General features: G+C 34.3%; 1 protein-coding gene across 1 annotated transcript in view; it reads right to left on the bottom strand.

The window, feature by feature from the left end:
* LOC115631287 (zinc finger protein ush) overlaps positions 1 to 4,029 on the bottom strand; it is a 107,711-nt gene extending 103,682 nt beyond the window's left edge. The window contains exon 1 of the mRNA XM_030528001.1: positions 3,872 to 4,029. Within this exon, the coding sequence (XP_030383861.1) occupies positions 3,872 to 3,914 (43 nt within the window). The 5' untranslated portion in view covers positions 3,915 to 4,029. The remainder of the gene's footprint in view (positions 1 to 3,871) is intronic.
* Positions 4,030 to 23,778: the final 19,749 nt, after the last annotated feature.

Genomic DNA, 23,778 nt, shown 5'->3' with positions numbered 1-23,778 from the left:
TTGAACATAAAAACACACATACATACACATTTTTACACGTACGTATGTATAAGTGCTTAAAAATTGTAATAATTTTATCCGTTTAGTGTTAAAATGTTATAAACTTTTTGTATGTATAGGTATTTGAAAAAATTTAATGTCAAGGCGCATAGATCGAAAAAGAAGAAGAGATCGCACGATAAAAAATTTTCTTCATATAATAATAAATGATTTGTAAATATATTTTTTTTTAATTCTTTATTTAAGATCTGTCCTAAGGAGGACAATTATTAAATTATATGGTCATTTTTTAAATATAAAAACTAATGTTATGTTTTCTTCTCAACACAATTTTTATTAATTTTTTGTATGTATAGGTATTTGAAAAAATTTAATGTCAAGGCGCACAGATCGAAAAAGAAGAAATCACACGATAAAAAATGTTCTTCATATAATAATAAATGTTTTGTAAATATATTTTTTTTTAATTCTTTATTTAAGTTCTGTCCTAAGGAGGACAATTATTAAATTATATGGTAATTTTTTAAATATAAAAACTAATTTTATGTTTTCTTATCAACACAATTTTTATTAATTTTTTGTATGTATAGGTATTTGAAAAAATTTAATGTCAAGGCGTACAGATCGAAAAAGAAGAAGAGATCGCACGATAAAAAATGTTCTTCATATAATAATAAATGTTTTGTAAATATATATATTTTTTTAATTCTTTATTTAAGATCTGTCCTAAGGAGGACAATTATTAAATTATATAATAGTTTTGTAAATATAGAAACAAATTTAATGTTTTCTCCTCAACACAATTTTGATTAAAATGCATACGAAATCTACAAATATGTTCATTGGTTTTAGTATTTAGAAAAACTTTTTATGGTATTGCTAATTAAAAATGCATATTCCAAGCAGAGAATTTCGAAAATAAACCGCCAAAGACGGACTGTAAGGATGTCCGGATCAAACGAGTTATTTAATCTATATTCATGCCACAATCGTTCCTTACTTGTCTTTTTCTAGTTTCGACTAGTAATTAATGATTACTAATTGTACTTGGTGAATGATATAATTTGCGATTGGAAAAATATGCTTATTGCTTCAATTATAATGGCAGCTCGTAATGCTTGTAATGTGAATTAAGATTGAATTATTACATGCTAATGTGAATTTGTAGTAAAAAGAAAAAAACAAAAAGCTCAATTTACTACCATTTAGTAAACGTAAACATTCATAAGAAATTAATCATAAATCGCTAATCAAAATTACCTGGGAGTGCGGCTAATGTTGTCTTCATTTGTGTTTAATGACGTTATATGTTTGTGTTATGTTTGTGTAATAATTTAAATTTAGCTATTACAAATATGTTTTTATTGTGCAATAGATAGTTTTATCGTAATTATAATTTGAATTGCTTTGCCTATATGACATAGGTGCTGCATCGCCCTATCTTGGGAGTTCTGCACGCTTAATTGATTTCTCAGACCAGAATCGTTTCTTTTTTGTCACCTTGTTTTTTTTTTTTTTTTTTTTGGTTCAAAAAATGTACTTTACAACAAAATTTATACAATTTTTTACATATTTTTTTTAGATAGTTTTATTGTATTTTAATTGCAATCGAAATTGCTAAATCATTTTAGCTTCTCAACCAAAATTATTCCTTTGATAGTTTGCACAAACCAAAGACGTTAAATTTGCGCGGAATATTGCATTTTTCCTAAGATAATGGCGTCTTTAAACACCTGATTATACACTTAGATAAGTAATTTAAAGAAAACAAAGCAATATGGTTGAACATGGCTCTGTATTGAACGTTATAGTTATTTTCTTGTTATAAAGTGCGATTCGATGATTAAGAATTGCGACCAACTACTCGATAAGCTATACTTTATTAATCCTCTGTTTTGTTAAAACTGTTATCACAAAATATTGTTGGGATATATTTGCGGAGAATTCCCAACGCATGCTCGTGTTCAGCTGTTTGAGAAAAATCTCATAATTTCATTTATTTTCTAAACGTTCTACGCTTCAGGTACGCAGAAAAGTTTTCGATCAGACCATTGACCATTTTACTTCGACAAAAAGCACGTTTGCTCGATTTTGAAATGCATTTGCATGTCAAAATCAAAACAAACGCAAAAGCAAAAAAAATACAAGTCTATAAAGTAAGAGGTAAGAGTAGAAATAAGGCCATATATCAAATGCCAAACAGCGAAATGTAATTAGTTAATAATAAGGTGTGTCCCCCAACTGGACAGCCGCTGTTGTGGTTGTTGTTATTGTTATTGTTGTTTGCGTTTTGGTTGATTTCAAAACGAAATCGTAAATACACCATGTCCGATATGTGTTAACAAAGAAATTTCATTTCAATAAAGTACGAATAAATGCAAAAAAAGAACTCGAAGTAACATAAAACAACAGAACAGCAAAAACAATGAAATGTTGACTTCAAGAATGCATTACTTGTATGCCCTATAAAGTTATAAGTTATTGTTTATTGTTCTCACAAGCTGATGAAAGTAAATCATTGTATTGGAAATTGAAATCTAAATTATTATAACTGTAGCCTATTTGTTAGCTTTGGAAGTAAACGGAAATCTTAAAAGTTATTGCGATTCTTATTTATACTTTAAATATTTTTATCCGAAGATTATTATTAACTTATTCTGTTTCTTGTTGTTGTATTTTTAAAATTGTACAATGTCTTCTAAAGGTATTTAATTTTATTTATAAAACATCTCAAATATTTATAAAAATAATAGTAAAGATACAATCATATCTCATTGATAATAGAAAGTTATTGCGTTTCAATATCTTAAACAATATCGTAGTTAGCTGATTTTATTAAATAACTTTATGTATTAAAACTTATTCATTAATTTAAAAGTGAATTAGACTATTAGAATTCTTTCTAGCTTTCATTTACAAACTAATGGAAAAACTGCTCGTAAATATTGGAATATACATATATATTTAAATTTGATATATCTACTAAGATCTGATTAAAGTTAAGCATCGGGGCCAGATCTTGAAAATCATTTTAAAGAGTGAAATAAAGTTTAAATATCATTAGGCGATGGTATCTTATCTGAAAGGTATTTTTCTTCCAAATCAAATTAAGTTTGCTATGCAATAAGAACTATTTTAAACAAATTAAATACAAACACTCATATATATCTCTATACATATTCAAAATATAATCGATCTATTGACCAAAGTTGTGCAACGCATTCATATCTTAAAAAGCCAACTTAGAAGGGGAATAATAACCCGCATAAAAACGACACTATTAAATGAATAATTAATAAACAATTAATATAAATGTAAATATAATTAAAATATAAACATAACACAGACTACCTCTTAAAAGCCGTTTTGACAAAGTTATCTTTCCAAAAAAACAACAATTATTTGGTGAATAAAAGTATACTAATCTTAAACTAGCTTCCTAGATTCAGTTGGCTATCAATTTCAAAATCTAAATACTACCACTATCTATTATGAGTTACCAATCATATGTAAAAATATTGGTACCCTGCTCTTTTAAGTGTGTAAAGCAAAAGCAGAAACCAGAGACAAGCAAAATTGACAATGTGTTGTTGGCTGACTGATGGATTGGATTGGCTTGGCATAGTTTTTTCTGCCTCCCTTGATGCCGCCCAACAAACCGCAGACCCGCCCGCCCACCTTTTGTGGTTACTGTTTAGGCATGTTTACAAAAGATTGCATAGTTCGTTCAGATGTTTTTAGCCAGAAAACGAATATCAGAAATGCAACAACAGCAGCTGACAATGCGAATTTTGGACAAGCAGTACGAATTGAATGGGTCACCAACTATTGGTAACAATCGGGCAAAAAATCAACACCACACCACACTCACCTTTATTCAACGGCTTTGGATTCGACTGTTTGCGTCGTGACATTGTATGCGAAACAAATCCAGATGGAGTCCAGTCTAGACTTGGGAGTGCGTGTGTTCCTGATCTTGGGCTACATGAAAATTGTTTGGCATTCACAATCACTTATTTACACAAACACAGACACACACACACACACATGTATATATATACTCGTATATATGTATGTACAGACACTTGCTTGTTGGCCAATTCGCGCTTGATTGCGCTGTTTTGTTGTTGTTGTAATTTATGCAAATCTAGTTATCAATAATTTGTAATTATAATGCTTATTTTTATTGCTTTTTTTACGATTATGAAATTTTTAATTAATTTTTAACGACACGCGCGATTTGATCAGCGCGTTTCAATTGCGATAAAAAACGCGCGGCCACAACACGTACCCATCGATTGATCGATGATGTTGATTATAATGGACACACACACATAACGAACACACACTAATATACTCGATTTACAGTTGGTTGCATTAATGAAGCGGCAATTTGTTGCTACTACTGTTGCTGTTGTTGTTGTTGTATGCGATGTCGTTCTTGTCGCGTGTTACTTTTGCCTTTCTGGTTAGCGTCGGCGGGCAAGCTTTCATTACACGTCCAAACAGTGCGAAGTCTTGCTCACAACTGAAAGCGTGAAGTTGTCGTTGTCGCTGCCATCGGCATGGAGCTGCTGCTGTTGCTGCTTTTGCAGCTCTTGTTGTCGTTGTTGTTGGCGATTGTTGGAGAATGAGCGTAGAAACGTCAAAAATCCTAAACCGGTGGCTTTGCGAGAGTTTTGGCGAGAGAATTGCGCACACTCCCAACATTTCCATTTTGTTTTTACTTTATTCTTCATTCTGCTGTACGCTTTGCCATCTGCTGCGGCTGCGACGCATGATAAGAATCAAAACAAAAGGCCGAAACGGACGCCTAGCAAGGCGCTATGGCGGAGCAAAGTTGTAGAATTGACGATAGCACTTTTGTTAAATTATTGCCGCTTTATTCGTACTGCTTTTCACTGTTATTTCATTCATTAATTTATTTGAATATTTATTACTGCACGACCACTATGAACACCTTTATGTTAGAATGTCAATGGGATATTTAATTTCATCGTATTTCGTCAATTTACACGCTCTTATTTCTATGCACCGCAATGCGAGACAATACAAAGCTAACAGCTGACTCTTTTAAGTACGGCAACGCCAAAGCTAAAGTAAAATTGTGTCTGACAACCGGCAGCACCAACAAAAAGTGTAGCATACCAATAGGCGAAATGCGCCACCTAGCGGGTATCACACTAAACTATAATACTGTTTGCCTCCTAGCGGGCAACACCTATGCCAACCGTTAATTTATTAAAAACGTAGAGCATTGCATTTCCGCCAAAAAGTTTTGCTGATTTCCAATAAAAATTTTAATTGTTCTAAATTAACTCTACTCACAAGTTAATGTAGTATAGATCTGTCGTTACGTTCTGTGTGCCTAGCAAATACCTTAGATCAAATGGGGTGTGTCCGCTGTTGACATTTTCACTCCCCTTCTAAATCCAAAGGACGCCCGTCCCAAAGGCTCTGATATTCCCAATTAAGATCAAGTTGAATTTGTTTCGGCAGTTCAGTTCATGTTGTGATAAATACTTCTATTATTTCAAAGCACTTACTAACTGACCGCTTTGCATTTGGCTGCAACGGAAATTGAAGCTCAGCACACTTACACCCAAACGATGTTTGTATGTGTGCGAAAGGAGCATTTGCATTTGCTGACCATTTTGTTAGCGGCACTTCCGTTGCCTGCGACAATTCCTTTTTGCCTTTTGTCTTTTTTTTACATAATTTGCACCTATTGCTTTTTAATGGAAATTTTTTCTTCGGCAAGCCGTGTGCTTTGCATGCTATGCTCATAGATTTTAAAAATGTTGACAGCAGCGGAAATGAAACACTTCCGTTCGCCTCTTGCCGCTGGCCGCTGGTGTGGCCAAGACAAAAAAGCAAAGAGATATAATACAATAAATTTGAAAAGTGCAGCATGCGAAATGTGTAAAGTGTAATAAATTTCAGAGTAAGGCATATAAAATAATCCATGCTAACATATGACTAGCGCGATTAACCGCATTTGATATGCATATTTAATTCAAAGTGGCAATTACCAATTGCCAATTGCATTTTGGCCTTCATTAAGTGAAGTCATCTTTTCGAAATTTGCCTTTTTAGGCACTTGCCACAAATCACGAGCGATCATTCGCCCAAAAACCTAAAAAGCAATACAAAAGAGCGTGCAAAACAATAATAAACAAAACAGGCAATAATCATAGTGCATTACACTCGAGGGCCAACAACTTCCAGGTCAAGAAACGCAATTCTTACCGCTAACGACGACGCGTGTGAACTTCGATGACTGGCGGCAGTGTGGCAGGCAGAGTCGCAGTCAGAGAGTCACGCAAGGCCGTGCGCGGGCAGATACTAATTGAAAATGTATCGCAATGCTGGCAATACCATTGACCCAAGGTGCAGTTACCTTGCAAACGAACTCGCGAACGCTCTTTTGGTGACAGCAAACAGCAAGCAACGACAACAACAATTGCAGAGAGTGCGTTGCTCCTGGCCACCTACAAGCGTTGCCAGCCCTGCGGTACATTGCCGTTAACCTTGTTTGCAAACTTTTCACACAACACCCAACAAAACTGAGCTCGAGATTGCCCAAAAAAGAAGAATGATGCATGTAGAGATAGCGAGAGAGAGAGAGAGAGAGAGAGCGACTGAATTCGAGCTTAAGCCACTCTCACTTGCTCGCTCTCTCCTTCTCTCGCACTCTCTCCCTCTCGCTGTGATCAAGTGTGCTGCGCCCCCCAGTTCAAAAGAGGAATTGCATAAATTAAAAGTGCTGATGAAATTTGCCAGTTTCGCCGCATAAGGCAATCAACAAGATGCATAAAAAAGTCATCATAAAACAGTGCGCCAAGGATTCGGTCAGAGCCCAAATAATGCAAAATATACGAGAATACACATGTTTACGTACATGTGTGTTTATTTTTACAGCACACGCCTTCATTATTAGCTGTTGTTGTTGCTGGCCAACTTTTGACCGTTACATTAGCGCTCAGTACGCTCAGCCTCTATGCCAACGCCCACAATTTGAAGCATGCTGTACAAAGTCCACTTGGCTCGCTGTAATTAACTAAATACATATATACAAGTATGTATATGTATATATACCAACACTTGTATTTTTAGGCACCTACAGAAATGTGAAGGCAATGCAACTGAAATAGAATTCATTTAGCAGCTTTTTCAAACACATTTTTGTTTTCCCTTGTTTCCCTTGTTCCTGCACCATTTATTATTTGCCTTCGACTGCAGCTTCTGCCTATTCTTCTTCCTCTTTTTGGCACAGCTTTCCTCATTTATCTTGTCAATTAGCGTGATTTTTGTGTCGTTGCGGTAGGTTCGCGCATAAATTCTCGTTGTGTGCCTCGTCAAGCACTGCGTATACGTAATGTAGGACTGCACTTGTGGCAAGCAAGACAATTGTTGTTACCTTTTTGTCATTAAAACTTCCATTAATTTTGTTTGTAGTTTAATCATATATTCACCTTTTTTGTTTCAATTATGAACTGTGCGGTTCATTAAGCATTGTTTCATGCGTAATAACAATAATTAATAAAATTGCGGTGCTACGAATCGGTACTTACTTATCTGACACCGATTTGATGGCACAATAAATACATACATACAAGTATATTAAACATCCGCAGAAATGCTATTTATAGCTAAAAAGCACGCTTTGTTTCAATGGCGATGAGTTGGCCAAAGATGATGAAATGTTTTTCTGCTTGTCACTTATTTTTTGTTTGCCGCCACTGCGTATACTTAATATGTATTCGAATAATGCCTTTTGAAATTGCTTCGTAGAACATACTTTGGACTTTGTCAGTCCGTTAACAATATATTTATTCTGTGAAAAATTATGTTAGGCACAAAACAACGCCTTTCTGTCAGAAATTGACAAAAATCAATAGCATTTTAATTGACAAAAAAATAATATGCTATTTTGAACATTGTTAATTGTTTTTAGCTAAAATTTGTTGAAATAGTTAAGTTGCGAAATGTTCTTTTTAATTAACTCTCTAGTACAGTTATGCAGTAAGTGTGAAATGCTATTTATGATGACGATTATCAAATATTTTAGGTAAATATTAGCATCATGTGTATGATTAGCAACATTAGGCGAATATACGATGTAGGTAAACAAGTCGATATTAATCAAAAATCAGGCGATAAACAATAAAGAGCAATGTTTATATGAAAACTGCTTAAAACAGCCTCTAGCCTTTGAACACTAGAATAAGCATACCTCAGATATATAACATTTTCGTCTTGATAGTAAACTATTAGTTCAAGGTGAAGCGGTGAGCAGTTTTCTAGGCGTACCTGGACCAAGCACTTTCTCAATTTTTCTTTGTTTCTGTCAAACTTCAAACATCGCATGTAGTTGATTTTCTTTCACATCGGCAGCCATTCACTGATTTCTACCTTTTGGGTAACTTATCTTTAATCTATTTCAGTTCAGTTAGTTCTTCGATGTAGTTGAAATCGATCCATCGTTTCCAAAGTGCATTGAAAATAGTTTGTATAAATGGCGCGGTACTTAAGGAATTTGTTCCATTAAAAAAGTATTTTTCTCGCAATTGGAAATCCAATCTATAATTCCGATACAAACCTATAGAACTACAACAACATTAAGGCTTCTATTTAAAGCTGTATAGATGAAAACGCTCAGCAGAGCATCGAAATTTTTAAGATATCCGAGATATTTAAGATAGCAAGAACATTAAAGTAACTTTAACCTTTCTATTTCAAATCAACCGAGCTGCTTATTGAAATGCAACACAAAAATATATTTATTTATTACCCATAACCAGCAGCCAAACAATAGAGTCATTAAACTCGGAATTTAACAGAACCATTAATTTGCAAGAATATTTTATCCTCAGTATACCATGAAGTATGCAATCCATATTCGCCAGGATCCACAGGATATTTTGTTAGCAACACCTCATCCAATAGCTGACATTGTGACAAAATTAGTTCAGTATCGGACTAAAAAAAAGTAATAATAATAAACCATCAACTTATTTATGATATTAATACCTTACCTTATAGGGGCACGTATGATTGACATTTGTGTATTTCTTTATATATGAATATATTAATTTTGGTATTAAATTTTTATAGGGCTGTTGTAAGAAATCACAGGCATCCACTGTCATTGCATATAGAAATGGATGCCAACCACCGCGCTCCAGCTTCAATATCCTAAACTTAACCTGAACCTGTAACGAAAGGAAGCTTTCCATGGGGTAGGACTATTTTTAAGTCGTGACTGCTCAATTACTTTTGTCAAAATCCGCAATGTTTTGAAGGTAATATTTATTTCATTGTGCGTTCGATTAATAGCTTTGATGTGGCACAATTTAATTTCACCGACTTCTGGGTTGAGGACTTGACACACCAATCTATTGAATTTACTGCTGTCACTGACCTAAATGACGAGATTTGTAATCCAATAACTTTGCATTGCACTTATATTTTCTGGACAAAACTTACACCAAAGAGATGAAACGAGAAAGCGAACAGAATTGTAAGTTGAACGGACTTCATGGCGCACTGCAGACTAGTCCGATATGAGCCCAGTAATGGGTTTTTAAAATGTTCAGTCAACTACAATCCATACTTAGATGACACGTTTAGTGCCGAAAAGAGATGCGAGCAATTTCCCTTTTTACTTGTGTTTCACTAAAAAAAAACCTTGCTTTCTTATCATAACAAATTATTCAGATACAGAAACATCGATGAAATGTACATATCCAAAAAAGATTCTGGACTCAACATAAACATACATACATGGTTTTAATTTACTTAAAGAATATAGTAAAGCGAACATTTTAAATATATATACATATATAAATATATAAAAAAAATATTTGATCAATTTTTTAAAATATATTTCACCAAATTTTAAAACGATTTTAAAGGGGTTGGGTATATAAACCTGTAGCATTACGATCTTGTTTATTCCAAGCATTAATATACATTATTGCATTGGAAAGAAAACATATAGCAAGTTCGATTATTCTAGCTCTTGTACTTTCCGAATTACTTGCGTTCATACAGACGGACAGACGGAAAGCTGTAGCATTTCGACCTTGTTTATTCCAAGTATTACTATACATTATTGCATCGGAAAGAAAACATATAGCAAGTTTGATTATGCTAGCTCTTGTACTCTCCGAGATACTTGCGTTCATACAGACGGACAGACGGAAAATGCAATATCGACTTCTTTTGCCCTATTGCTCCTGAATATAAATATTTTGTGAAGGAATTCTTCTGTCTGTCAAATATATTAGCACTATACTACTTAGTATAACCGTTTACCATTTGGGCACAGGGTACAAAAAATTGCTAACCAAAATTTTCAAGGGCACTTTTGGTATTGAAGTTATTATATTAATTTGGCATAAGGCTTAAGTGGATCCAACAAATTCCAAATCCACTACCGATGTTAAAATTTAAATTTCTCAAATTCAATATCCAATCGACAACACTTAGAAGAGCAGCTAAAATTTGTGAACCATTACGTTTAGTAACGATTAAATTACACTTATTATTCTCGAATTTGTAAAACTTTTAGTTTTGTACAGAACCGATATGGAACATTAAGTACCATTAGATATTACTCATAAATGCGTATTTTTTGGTTGTGATTGATTTTATCCCAAATAATGAACGATTTAAAGCGGAAAAGTGATTAGCATGAGCTCTAAAAAGTTTCTTTAGTTTGAATTATTTGCGTCAGTATGGAATCCAAACAAAAATCATGAATATAAAAAGTTAGATGGATAGATTCATGGAAAACTGCAGTTTTAGTGCTTCGCTTGCAGCTCAGGCATCTAAACTTTTATGGACTTTCCCAAATAGTACCTACAAATCTTTTTTTCGCTTCAATCTTAACGTAATGCGATTTAGAATATTTTGGTAAAACCTAAAATGGATTATTGTCATCAATATATGCACATACATATGTAATGGTCAACCTTCTGAAAGGTCAATATCTCCTTTTATAAGTGTAGATGGCTATAAGCCCTATCTATACATATGTTTATACATTGAATATGTATAAATATTTTTAAAAAGACTACACAATTACAGGGTCTAGGGGTATGTATTTAGTGAAAGTTTGCCTGGGCGCCTACGAGAAGAAACGCGGCGATGTGATCATCTAAAACTAAACGATAACCAATTTAATGCAATTATAATTTTGGAAAAGTCGAATACTTGGAATAGAGCCAGTATACTCAAGATTCTGCTTCAATTTGGTTAACAGTTGTCCTGTTTTGTAAAAAACAAGTGAGAACTCTAAAGAACGGCCATCCAATCAAAATGCAAGATTTAATTTTTTTAAATGTTGCAAATATGTCCAGAAAATTATGATATTTCAGTTAAAACAAATAAAAGTTCTATAGTCAAGCATAACAAAGACCTTTGTGACTTACTTTTCAAGGCCTACTTACTTATAAAATAAGTCAAATTTATTAAATATCGCCTTTTCATGCAGAAGCTTGCTATAAAAGCATGGAAATTATTTTCAAAAGACCTCTGCTGAAGTCATTATCAGTAAAAATACGTGCCCATTTAAATATTTGCCAATACCTAAGAAAGTGATGAAATAGCTTACTAACATAGTCGAACCTTAAACGAACTAAAAATATATTTGCTTAGAATTGCGGTTGATTTTAACTGATTTAGCTATTTATTTATGACATCTTGTGAAATTGACCAAATTTGCGTTCCTTACCAATCTTGAACGTCTGGCTTACCAAAACTATGGAATGTTGAATTACATTTTATAATTAATGCTCTTTGCGATTAGGGTATATATCCGTAGTATGTTGATGATGAGGCGAAAATCCGCATTCTTCACTACCCGTTTGATAAGCTGCCAAATAGTTGACCAATAACTTGTTTTATGGCAGACATCATCGAACCAAAACACGCATACATGCATGCCAAGTAAAGTAAGTAGCTAAGCAATTGCTAAGCTCAAGTGTTTCCGGCACGTCATCATCTGGCCAGGCGGCTCAAATTCCAGCCGCCAGCATATTATCACATGCTACGTGCATGCTGTTGTCATTCGATTTGTCTGTAGGTCTGTTCTGTCTATCTTTCTATATAGTATGTCTATCTGTCTATATTTCTGTTTCCAGCTGATTGCTATGACTTTTATCGCTGCTGCAGCCCCGCCGTAAAATCAGTTTAAAGAGTCTGGCAGTGTACGTGAGTGGGTATGTGTGTGTGTGTGTGTGTGTGTATGTGAGTGTGTGCGTGTGTGTGTATGCGCCCATGTGAAGTGCTGGTGGTCGTTGCGTCTGCGCTCAGCGCTGACATCATTCCAAAGTTCAAGCTCTGATTTGTTGTTGTCAATGCTAATGATGTGTGTTGTTAGTATTGTTATTGCTGTTCTCTCATTGTCTTCCATTGCTGCGGTTGTTGTTGTTTATTTGCAAATCGAGTTCAAGCGACCGGCCTGCTTTACATTTTGCAACAAGCCAGGTCTCTCTCTCTCCCTGGCTCCCTTGCACTCTCTCTCATTTTTAGTTTATTTTATTTATTATTTACATTTTTAATTTGTCGTCAATACGTGCTGTTAAGCAAAATCAATAATATACTCATATATAAAAATATATAATACTAAGCAGTTTTATGCAATTAACAACGACTCCAACTCGATGGGGGCGTTTTATGCCGCTCTATTAACTGCTTAAGATAGTCTCGGGGACATTGTAAGCGCTTTACTGGAATAGAAGAAAATACTTATACACATTTGTATGTATATACATACCTACATATGTATGTATGTATGTATATTATTCAGTGCAAATATCACTTTTATTTATTGATAGAATCATTGACTACACTGTTGTTTTAATAGCAAAAACAAAATATATTGATTGTAAATATCACTTTTATTTATTGATTGGATTATTGACTTATTTCTACAATGTTCTTAAATAACAAAATGTTAATGTCAATGAATGAAATGAGTAATCTTCAAATACAATGTCAAATTTAAATCAAATATTAATGCGTTCGTTAATACATTTTCAATTTCCCACAATAACTGAAAAAAGAAAGAATTAAGGGAATTTTCTTGTTAAGCTGCGGAAGAAAGAAAATATTTTAAATATGCAATAATTATTGATTTATTGATTCGGGCTCGCGTGTGCCGTCAGGAATAGCAAAAATGCATTTGCCATCTCTAATGAATGTTAGGAAGCCCATCTCCTTGCCCTTCCTGCTCTTCCCTCTCACCCACTCACTGAAGTTAAAAAAGTCCGGCAATGCCCATTTTCCTCGCCTCCTCTCTCACTCTTCATTTGACTTACAAAATTCTGCATGCAACGCAACATTAACGCCTACGCTGACATTCATGTTGGCAACACTGCCCGCGCCATTGCCATTCCGTTTGAGCTTCGCGCCCGTCTCGGCAGTTCAACGATTCGTGAATATGCGCGTTGACCTTTAATGTTGTTTGTGTTGTTATTTGCTGTCTGTCTCGTTGCGCGGCGCATTTAATTTTGCTTCCTTCCCGTACATGTCCTTGCTAAGTGCAAATGCCTCAACTGTGTTTATGTTTATTATTGTTGCTGTTGTTATTGTTTATGATAAGCCCCGCTTTAATTTTACCCCGAAGCCGACGTACCGTTCTCTTTTTTATGACCGTGCCTTGCACGACGCATAATTTGCGAAAATATGTTAATTATACAATTCTTTTAATTTGTACTCCTTTTGTTTTTATGCGTATTTTTTATGTATGTATTTCTTTTGCGTGAATTGTATTTAGTTTATTTATTGAGATGCGTCGATTGATGCCTAAAATGCTTAAAAATAGGCAAAAGCATGTACTATTCACACACACATATATACGAACGTACTCACACACACGCAAGTCCAAAAGTGCTAAATACTTAGCTTGCGCACGTTACCCGATCGTGCTCAACAGCCCTCGGATCACGAGCAGTCGCGTAAACAAGAAAGTGCGCACTATGGGAAAATGTGAGATTACGTGAACAAAAATAAACGCGTGATTTATATAAGCAAGCCCTGTTGACAATTTAAAAACCCATTACAGCCATGACCTTTTCTGTCCTTTTAAACACTTGTATTCGAGCTTGCACTACAAAACCTAGTATTAAGATTAAGTGAGCAAAAATAAACACTTGATTTATATAGACACTATAAGCACTATCAGTGTGGATCAAGAAATGAAGATATTACAACCCATTAAAGCTTTGACTATTACGCTTTTCTTCGCTCGTCTACCCTAGAATCATCTGCAATATCAGTATGTCACAAGGATATCTCAAATGTGACTATTCCTATGAGCCAGCTGGAAATGTAAGCCTAAAATATTTACTCATAAAATGGTTTTAACTTAATATTAATTTCACAAGCTAAGAAAAAACTTATTTTGAGTTCTATTAAATAATGAAGTGAATAAATTAGCGAATAAAGACTTTATACTTTTATAGTATGTAAATCTAAATGTATATGTTTTGTTTGTTAGCGTAGAAGAATTCATTTTTTAACGGACATCATATATTTAATTAAAGTTTTATTTAATCTAAATATTTTAAGATAATTTTTAAATAATTTTTTTTAGCGTAGAAGAATTAATTTAATAACGGACATCATCTATTTAATTTAAGTTCTCTTTAATATAAATAATTAGTCTCATTGGGTGGTAAAATTTTTCGTAAAAAAATGTAACTCTCCCATCAAGTCGTCCTTAAATATTCTCAAGTAAAATGTTTGCTACAAGTACTCTTAAGACCTGAATATTTCATCGCCAATGCAAGACTTTAAAGTTATTCCAAAACTAACAAGTCGCTGATCCTCCGCTTTGGGGGCATATTCAAAAAGTAACATCTGTTTTTAATTTGTGAAGCAAAGTGTTTTTGGTTTGTTATGCATTTGTTTGTGGTTGTTGTTGGGGCTAAAAATAAATTCAATTATTTTCGGCAAATCGACGCTTTGACTTTGATGGTCAGCCAGACAAGGCCGCGCGTGCGTCACAAGGGAGATGCGGCAATTGGGAGTAGGACGGGGGCATAAGAAATATTTAAAAAGAAGAAGAAGCAGCAGCAGCAGAAGAAAACAATAACGAATGTTTGCTTTTGTGGATCGAGCAGACGACAACAACAATGCCAGCACATTCAATCAATGCGTGGCTTCGTGTAATCACACAGTCTAGTCTTATCGCACATACACATACAAACCCAATCATTATACAAACAGACGGCGATCGAAGACGACTGAATTCGTCATAACGTACAAAAATATCGTCAAACGCGCCCACTTAGGCAAATAGAGCAACAATGTCAACGACAACAACAACAACAATGAGAAACTCACACAATGCGCCATCGGCAGTTTCCATGCCTTCGCGCAAGGGTGTGTGTCCCATTAATCTTTCCATTGCGTATACGCCATGTGCTTCAACGAAAAAAATAATATAAATAAGCAAGCGCAAAATATTGATAATGCTGAGAGCGTATCAAGAATTGAGTGCACTCTACCCATTTCAATGATAAACACAATTTTAGTCGCCATAAAACTGGTTTCGTAAAAAGGTTGTTTTCATCAAATGGGGTATTAACCTAAAGAAAAACAGACATTCATGTCATGGGAAGGTTTTTATCAAATTTCGCACACACACACACACACACAAAATGAAGTAAGCCAATGCGTCACTTAATTAAACATGCAAACTGAAATCATATTTATTGATTAAGTCTACTGCTGTCACATACATCCCGCATGCTTAAGCCCTATATTATTGGATACAGTCCAGACAAAACAACGTTTCTTGCACAAACATTGACTGTAGAAATCAGCTCTAGAATCAACAATGAGACAACATCTGAAGGTCTTAATGAATTGTCGCAATAAAATGACGAAAAAATACCCACAGCAGCAGTTACGTATACAGAAGCTGAAATCGAACCATATGATCGCTATATAATCAATTTATATTTCAGTTTAAATTAGTCTATCCTTCTCTCTTAACTTTGTATTAAACTGGATTACGAAAAATGGCAAAAAGCTAGTTTAAACAATGCCAGAAAATTTGCCTGCAATAGTCACAGTCCAAGGATTTTTCCTAGTATGTTCTCTTTTTGTTTGACTTGATCTGCACAGATTTTTTTTAATATTTGTTAAATAAATCATGAGTTGAATTTGCTGAAATTATGAATTTATTCTGAACGCTTCTAGTCTTATATACGAACACTTAATTGTTATATAATCGCAACTGGGTTAGGCAATTGATCTATTGTTGTGTCTACTCTTACAGTCCATTGACGCTTACTTATATAGATACGAGCAATCCTACACTACAACTACAATTGAACCTCGATTATCCGACCCTCTACTAACCGGCATGATCAGTAGTTAGTTGTATACCTATATGAACCGTGATTATCCGTGATTTATTTTGTAATTTACTACAATCTCAAGATAATGAAAAAGCTCCAAAGATTATAATTAGTTAAAATTTTTCCGTCTGGATGTATGACTAATGTTATTTGTAAGTGGACAGAGTGAGACGTTGATATCCCAGCATTTGTCATTATTCCTGAAAGATGAAAAAGGATCCTAGTACTGTTTTTATGTTCAAGTTCTCCTTTTATATATAAATTGACAGAGGCTCAAATTTTTTTCATAATACTTTATCAGGATGTAATCAAATTCCTATATTTGCTCTACACCTATGAATTAAGAATTTATCTAAAACATACAACTATATAATTGACATTAGGCGTTAGCACACCAAACAAACTTTATGGCATCTAAATAATAGGATCTGCAAATTATTATAAACATAATAGAGTGTAAAGCATCTTGCGGAGTAATTTTAAAAGCACAACGAAGGAAATACGCAAATAAAATAAAATTGGTTTAGAAAACTACAAGTAGCAATTCTGAAAAAAATTAATAGTTGGTAGCGTGATTAAAAAATGTTGCAAATGTTTTCCATACAAAATTCCATTGCTTACTATTTAAGCACAATTCGCCGCAATTCTGGCTCTGGCTAGGACATGATTCAATTCAGCAAAGAAAAGCATCCGTCGTAAAAGCCACCGTTAACCAGTTGTTGCGTTGTGTATTTAATCGTTGTCTATACTATAATCTACTACAATAATTATATAATATAATTATGCTATAAAACGGAACTAATTGGAATGCACTAGTAAAATATCTAAAACATGCGCTTAGATATAATGAGCGGATACAGCTAGGTGATTTTTATATTTAATAAACTAAAAATGAAAGGAATAAATATAATTATACATAATATAAATATGATGAAAAATAATATGAAAAAGAAAATAACATAAAATAATAATAAAATCAAAACAATGGCTGACGACGGTTAATTAATTGTTAATTAAGAATTGCTGTAACACCAACGCCTTATCCGAACTTCACGGCCAACGATCTGGTATCGGGGGAAGACCCGTTTGAGGTAAATGGTTGGTGATCGACAGAGGGTTTATCGACCGAGTCGATAAAATTGAAATATAGCTTTATTTTTTAGCTTAACTATAAAATTAAGAAAAACTACCTACTACTACTATTACAACTAATGCTACTATAGTTCTATAATTTATAGAACCACTTAAAAAATTACGATTGCTTAATCCTTCCTCCAGAATTTCTTGACCCATAGCCTTCCGGGTCTTTCAAAAAATTCCAGAATTACATGGGGGCTTCAAGCGAGTTTTCTGGCAATTTCACGAATGCCCAAATTTTGCTCTTTATATGCCAATATTTGCCCTTTTCAAAATTTGTTAATATTTTTTCACGCGGCATATTAATTATTCGCTCAACTCTACTTGAATCAACAACTGAGTATCACTGACTAAAACCACTAAAAATTGTAATGCAACAGCAAAAACAGTTTTTCCCATATTTCTTAAAATTTTACACTAACAATTCTTACCAAATACCGTTATTTCTTTCTTATTTTGTCTTTAACACATTTTCCAAGTACATTGTTGTACCCTACAGTCATTCGTTTTTAACTAATCACAATTTTTTAAGTGGTTCTAAAGTTTTGCAACGCACCTTATAATCCATTATGCGATTACAACAGCACCATATATTCTAACCATAAATACACACTTCATTCATACATACATGACAATAGTTTAATTTGTTTTCTGGATATTTGTCGCCTTGAAGCAAGCTACAGGATTGGTTCGCCAAAACAGAAAACTCATCAGAGGAGTGAGCCGCCGACTATTTTTCGCATTCTGCTCAAATCGTAATCGTAGTAATCGTAATACTTGTATGTGTTGTTGTAGCATCATTTTCGTTATAAGATATCTAAAATCGACAAGCTACTGTATAGTTGACATAGGAATGATTGATATACACTAGTTTATTTCAACTCAATGGCTTAAACAAAAACACATCTTTCCACTTAATACTATCAAGATAAATACGCTTTTCAAAGTTCCCAAACTTTGTAACTAAATTTGTTAATACTCTAAAGTGTCTATTTATTCACATATTGCCATAAAGTCGATTGCTGTAACTAGGTTTATTTTGTGGAGAGTGGAGAAGTGGCTGTGTATTTTTGTACTGAAGCTCACTAAAAACACGTATTTATTTTTGGCATACCTCCTTTTTTTGACAGCAGTGTGACAACATTATCCTTGTACTAATATACAATAAACAAACTGCGCAGTTCCGCGTTGCAGTAAATTTGTTACAATACAAAAAATAAACAAAACCAAATATCTTTAGACTAAATCAATATCAGAGCCAGTAACAGAAAACAAACAGTTTACATTCTTTGCCAAGGAAACCATTGGAAACTCATTTGCTTAGAAGCAAGGAATTCAACTCTTTTTCAACAATTTACATGTCCTCAATTTTTGTTTCAGTGTAAGAGCACCTGTGTGTGTGTGTATTTGGAGGAACTACGACGAATAGGTAGAGGCTGAGAAACACCCGCATACGGATTTAATGAGGTCGCCATAGCTGCCGATAAGGTAGTGAACGAGAGCGCTTATCAGTTGTGCATATCTGCCACGCCCATCGCTCATGTTGCTCTCATGCAGTGGCAGTCCGGAGTCGTAGTCGTAGTCGGCGCCTAATCCAAAACCGGGGGCCATCTGGTACAATTGCACGTAATCGTACAATGGAACGAGCCGGGGCTGGTGCACGGCTCGTTATCAGGCGACGTCTACATGGCTTGTTATCTCTGAAATATTTCGTTCATAGGGTTTTGCGAAAATGCTTCGGTCTTTTTGGACTACTCGGGGTGTTTATGGGTGGGCTGTTTATTGCGTCGACGTCGACTGTGCAAATATAAATAACGCAGTTATATATAAAATATCTGCCAACGTTCTCTACGCATACACAAATATCGTCGATACACTAACAAACCAAGTTCAGCAAATTAATGAAAATATCTGGCCAAAAAAAGGGGTTCGATAACGTTTATTTATTTATTTTTATGTCATAAGCTAGAAAAGCTAGAAAAGAAGGAGGAATCTAATCAAATTACAATCATATCTATTTGCCCTTCAGCTAGAAAGTATATTTAAATTAAAATATTTTTGAGACGATGTTGCTTTAATATTTATGTTTATTTTTATTGTAAGAAATGAGCTTATATATTTTCTAAAATATATTTTCTAAAATATATTTTCTAAAATATATTTTCTAAAATATAAATATTTTCTACCTACTCGTATATGACTTCAGCTTTTCGGTTTATGAGAAAACATTTTTTAAATCCAAGTGCGATGTTTGCAGCATTTTCATCAGATCAAGCATCTGCGGATATATCATACTTGTATAATTGTAAAAGCAGCAATAAACTTATTATGTGTACGCATTTAAATAACCGGTAAAAACATATGTTTCCTTCGGATGAACTATATATATATATAAATATATTTTTTTTTTTATATTGGATCCAATTTTTGGCGATAATTTCAAATTTAATGTCAATTTTTATCGACAACTTTAATAATTTCAATTTTGGATACAATATATCGTACATATTTAAGATTATTATTATTTCCCTTGACCCGATTTATTTCTATACCTTTTATAATTATAATTACAATTGATTGCCAACATCCATTAGTTGCTGTTACCGTTTTGCTTTAAGGAATTATAAACGTATACCATAAGCATTTTAATTAGGTTGTCATACCTATTTCAAGATTTTCAAGAATGAAAATGTTTAACCTTTGTAAATTTATGATTTCATATTCCACATGTTTGTCTATACATATGTATATCCGAAATTCATTTTAGGTAGTTTCCAGGGGAACAAATCTGAAACACTACTATAACTTCAAGACTAGCAAATCGATAACTGGAATTAAACCATTTTGAACGAATTCAAAAACGGAAACAAGTCTTAACATGCCTACAAAATCATATAATAATTATTATAAATTATCTTTTGACCCTTGCACATTTTTAGCCTTTGTAAATTTATGATTTCATAGTCCACATGTTTATCTACAAGTATATATCCAAAATTTATTGACTTAGGTAGTTTCCAGGGGAATAAATTTGGAACACTAACTTCAAGACTAACAAATCGATAAGCGGAATTAAACCATTTTAACGAATTCAAAAACGAAAACAAGTCTGAACATGCCTACAAATATATTTATAATAATTAATAAATTATCTTTTGACCCTAGCTAGCTTATTGAATTTTGTTGAGCACTGTTAAACCCTATGTGTGTGTGTGCACATACATATGTGTGTGTATAAAAATAATTGCGCTACGTCGTAGGCAGACGGCCGGCCCAGCGTTCAATCGACCATGTTCACGTTGGGTTCACGTGCTAATCAAAGAGGAGGCTTTGGCGACCTCGGCCCGCGCCAAATACTTGTACTAAACAAAATACTACACAGAAACAGGTCTATGAAGTATGCTTATTCATGCGAAGGTGTGTATGTGTATATAGGTATGTACTACATATGTATAGTGTATATATTCCATCTATAGATTTGTTTATGCTTGTTGTTACTACGACGCTGTCCCAGAATTGCTTGCACAGAGCATTCTGTTTTGAACCGGTTCAGGGACGTTCCTTTCTGCGGCCAACACGGACAACAACTTTCAAGTTCACATTGAACATCTTTATCTGTATTCTCTGCTCATGTATTATTTTTTGTCTGCTTTTTGGCAAGTATCGGCTCATTGAGAGGCAGGTGGGAATTGGGCCAAGGTCGAAAGTGGCGAAGCCTCAGAACAGCTAAAGTAAAAGAGAATATACGAAGAAAAAAAGGCGAGCTAAACACTGATATTCATGCAATCTTTCGAGTGTTCGTGCCAAGATCCAGATGCAGCCTCTGCCTCTCAGTGTAAGATCATATATTTCCATAGCAACAACAGCAACAATGTCTTGAAGGTCGCACACACTGCTGAGTGCCCTTCGTTGGCATCATTAAAGCAGCAACAACACAAAAAAAAAATAAAAGAGGTCGCCCAGCCCCCACAACGAAGCAACAGAAAAGAATTACTCGCACTTTGAATAATGCTTTGAAAAATGTTCTACAGATTATGGCAAGCAGGCGGCAGAGCTTGGCGAGAACGCGTCAGACGGCACGTAGACCGCCTAAGTAGGAGGAGGTGGAGGCCTTACTCGTTCATACAAAAAGCGCAGCTGCGCACTGCAGCGCCAAAAGGGAGCCGAAATCGCTGGGAGCGAGCGAGCGAGTGTTCAGGAGAGGGTCTGAGCTGGGAGGGCAAGTTGAGGGCCCTGGTGCTAATGACACCTCGTAAACATGTTTATTACATGTTGTTATTCGTAACAAGCGGCAGAATCGCGAGTGACAAATGAATTTAGGACAAAACTTTTATGTACTACTAAGTAGCAGAAAGTGTAAGCGCTGGAGAAATTTACAAACACTAGCCTAAAATTATCATTTTTCCGATTCATTACAATAATTGAATATCACATTATTTTTAGAATCTTAAGCCATAAACAAATTTGCATCTTTAACTCAGTTTTTAATTTGTAAAAGATGTTCAGCCAAAGAACCACTTTGTAGAATCAATGCTAAACTAAGTTTGGGAATGTAGTACGGAAATTTAAGGAGGTATATTTAATCACAAATGGTGTTCTAGATAGTCAAAGGCATGTAACAGAGGCGTAGCACGTACTTCTATAAATAATAAGCAAGACGAGACGCATCCGTCCGTCTGTATGAACACCAATATCTTTCGAACCATAGCAGCTAGAGATACCAAACTCGATATGATGATTTTGTATCAGCAGAGTGTTTTTAGTTAAAACTGCCCATCGAGAACAGAACAGAACTTAACGATTAATTATTTCAGACTTGTCTTATCCATATGCAGAACAAGTTTATTAAAAATCATTGTTTTTTATAGCTGTCATAGCACCAAAAGGTGTAAAAATCGCGCTTTAGTATGCTAACTTTCTTGACATATACTGATCAGGGAGGAGAGAAAGACAAAAAAGTTGGGGAATACCCCGAGGGAGCAAATCCGTAATCCCACTCTTCCTTCCACCTTTTGAGCCATACGAAAATACGTGCAGTGCCCTTCGTATAATAATATATAATTATTCCTGTTTATATCAGGTTGTTTACATTTTATTTTGCTTACATTTATTTTGAAAAGCATTCTTTCCACTTGATCAATCAAATTATTAAAAAAAGTTATTTATTTATTTATTACTAATTTAATTTATATTTTATACTGCCATTCTTTCTAATTACTTTGATGTTTATGAAATTAAGTTGAGGCTCTTCTATTTTACTTTTTTTGTTTATTCTTCATTTTATTTATTGTCACATCTGGTAAAAAGTAGCTTTCGAAGAATTTCCTAATTAACTGAAATTAATGTCAGCCCAGAAGTTGTAAATTAAATCTAGAAGCCAGTCAATGTGTTTCATTTTTGATTAAATATTTTGCTAGTCATGCCTTCAACCGCCCCCTCCCCACTAATTTCCTACCCAAATTTAATTTCGTGCACTCTCTATTGTATATTGAACATGCTCCCGACTTTGATTTCTGCTTTATTTTGACACATTTTAGCATTTTCGTTTAGCGCCCAAAATCAATCAAGCAACTTTGCTGCCAATGCCGGTTCCAATGTTTACCGAACTTGACGTTGTGCAGCAAATTGGATGGTAGCGCATCTTTAATTTATCTATAATTCTGCTAAATGAATATTTTTTTTTTTTTTTTGATCAGCGAAGGTGGGCAACACGCCAGCCAGTATCGTGCAGGCAGATAAAAGCAACCGGAGAAGCGGATAAGTGTGTGGAGTTTTCGTTGTCACGAGTTTTTGTTGACTCATGACGTCACCGTATCTTTATTGACTAGCGAGCACATTTTGGCGCGTGTATGTTGAGCAACAACAGCAACAATAGATTGGCAAAACAAAAGCCAATTGCGAAAAAAGAAGACAAGTTGGGGGTTTTGCCAAGAAAAATATAAACTAAGTGCAAAGCAAGCATCAAAAGATTTTTGAAAAATTGAAAATTGAAGTGAATGAAAATGATGTTGCTGTGGCAAATTATAGCACAATTTCTCATAGGCAAGAGTGTAGGCCATTTATAAATATGTGTGGATACATACGTGTGTGTATTTGTGTCTGTTTTTTCTGTTTGTGGCATTTGTTAGCTAGCGAAGAAGGCGTTGCAGGCAAACAAATACGTCGCTGACGTCACACATACGCAAACACACCTGTGATTGACGTCTCGCTGACAAAGAACAAGACAGCTAAAATATTGGCTAAAGCGAATTACAACAAGCTA

The sequence above is a fragment of the Scaptodrosophila lebanonensis genome, unplaced genomic scaffold, assembly GCF_003285725.1.
Source record: "Scaptodrosophila lebanonensis strain 11010-0011.00,11010-0021.00 unplaced genomic scaffold, SlebRS2 tig00001412-arrow-pilon, whole genome shotgun sequence".
In the NCBI taxonomy this organism is placed as follows: Eukaryota; Metazoa; Arthropoda; class Insecta; order Diptera; family Drosophilidae; genus Scaptodrosophila; species Scaptodrosophila lebanonensis.
This window is presented reverse-complemented; position numbering and strand designations above follow the sequence as displayed.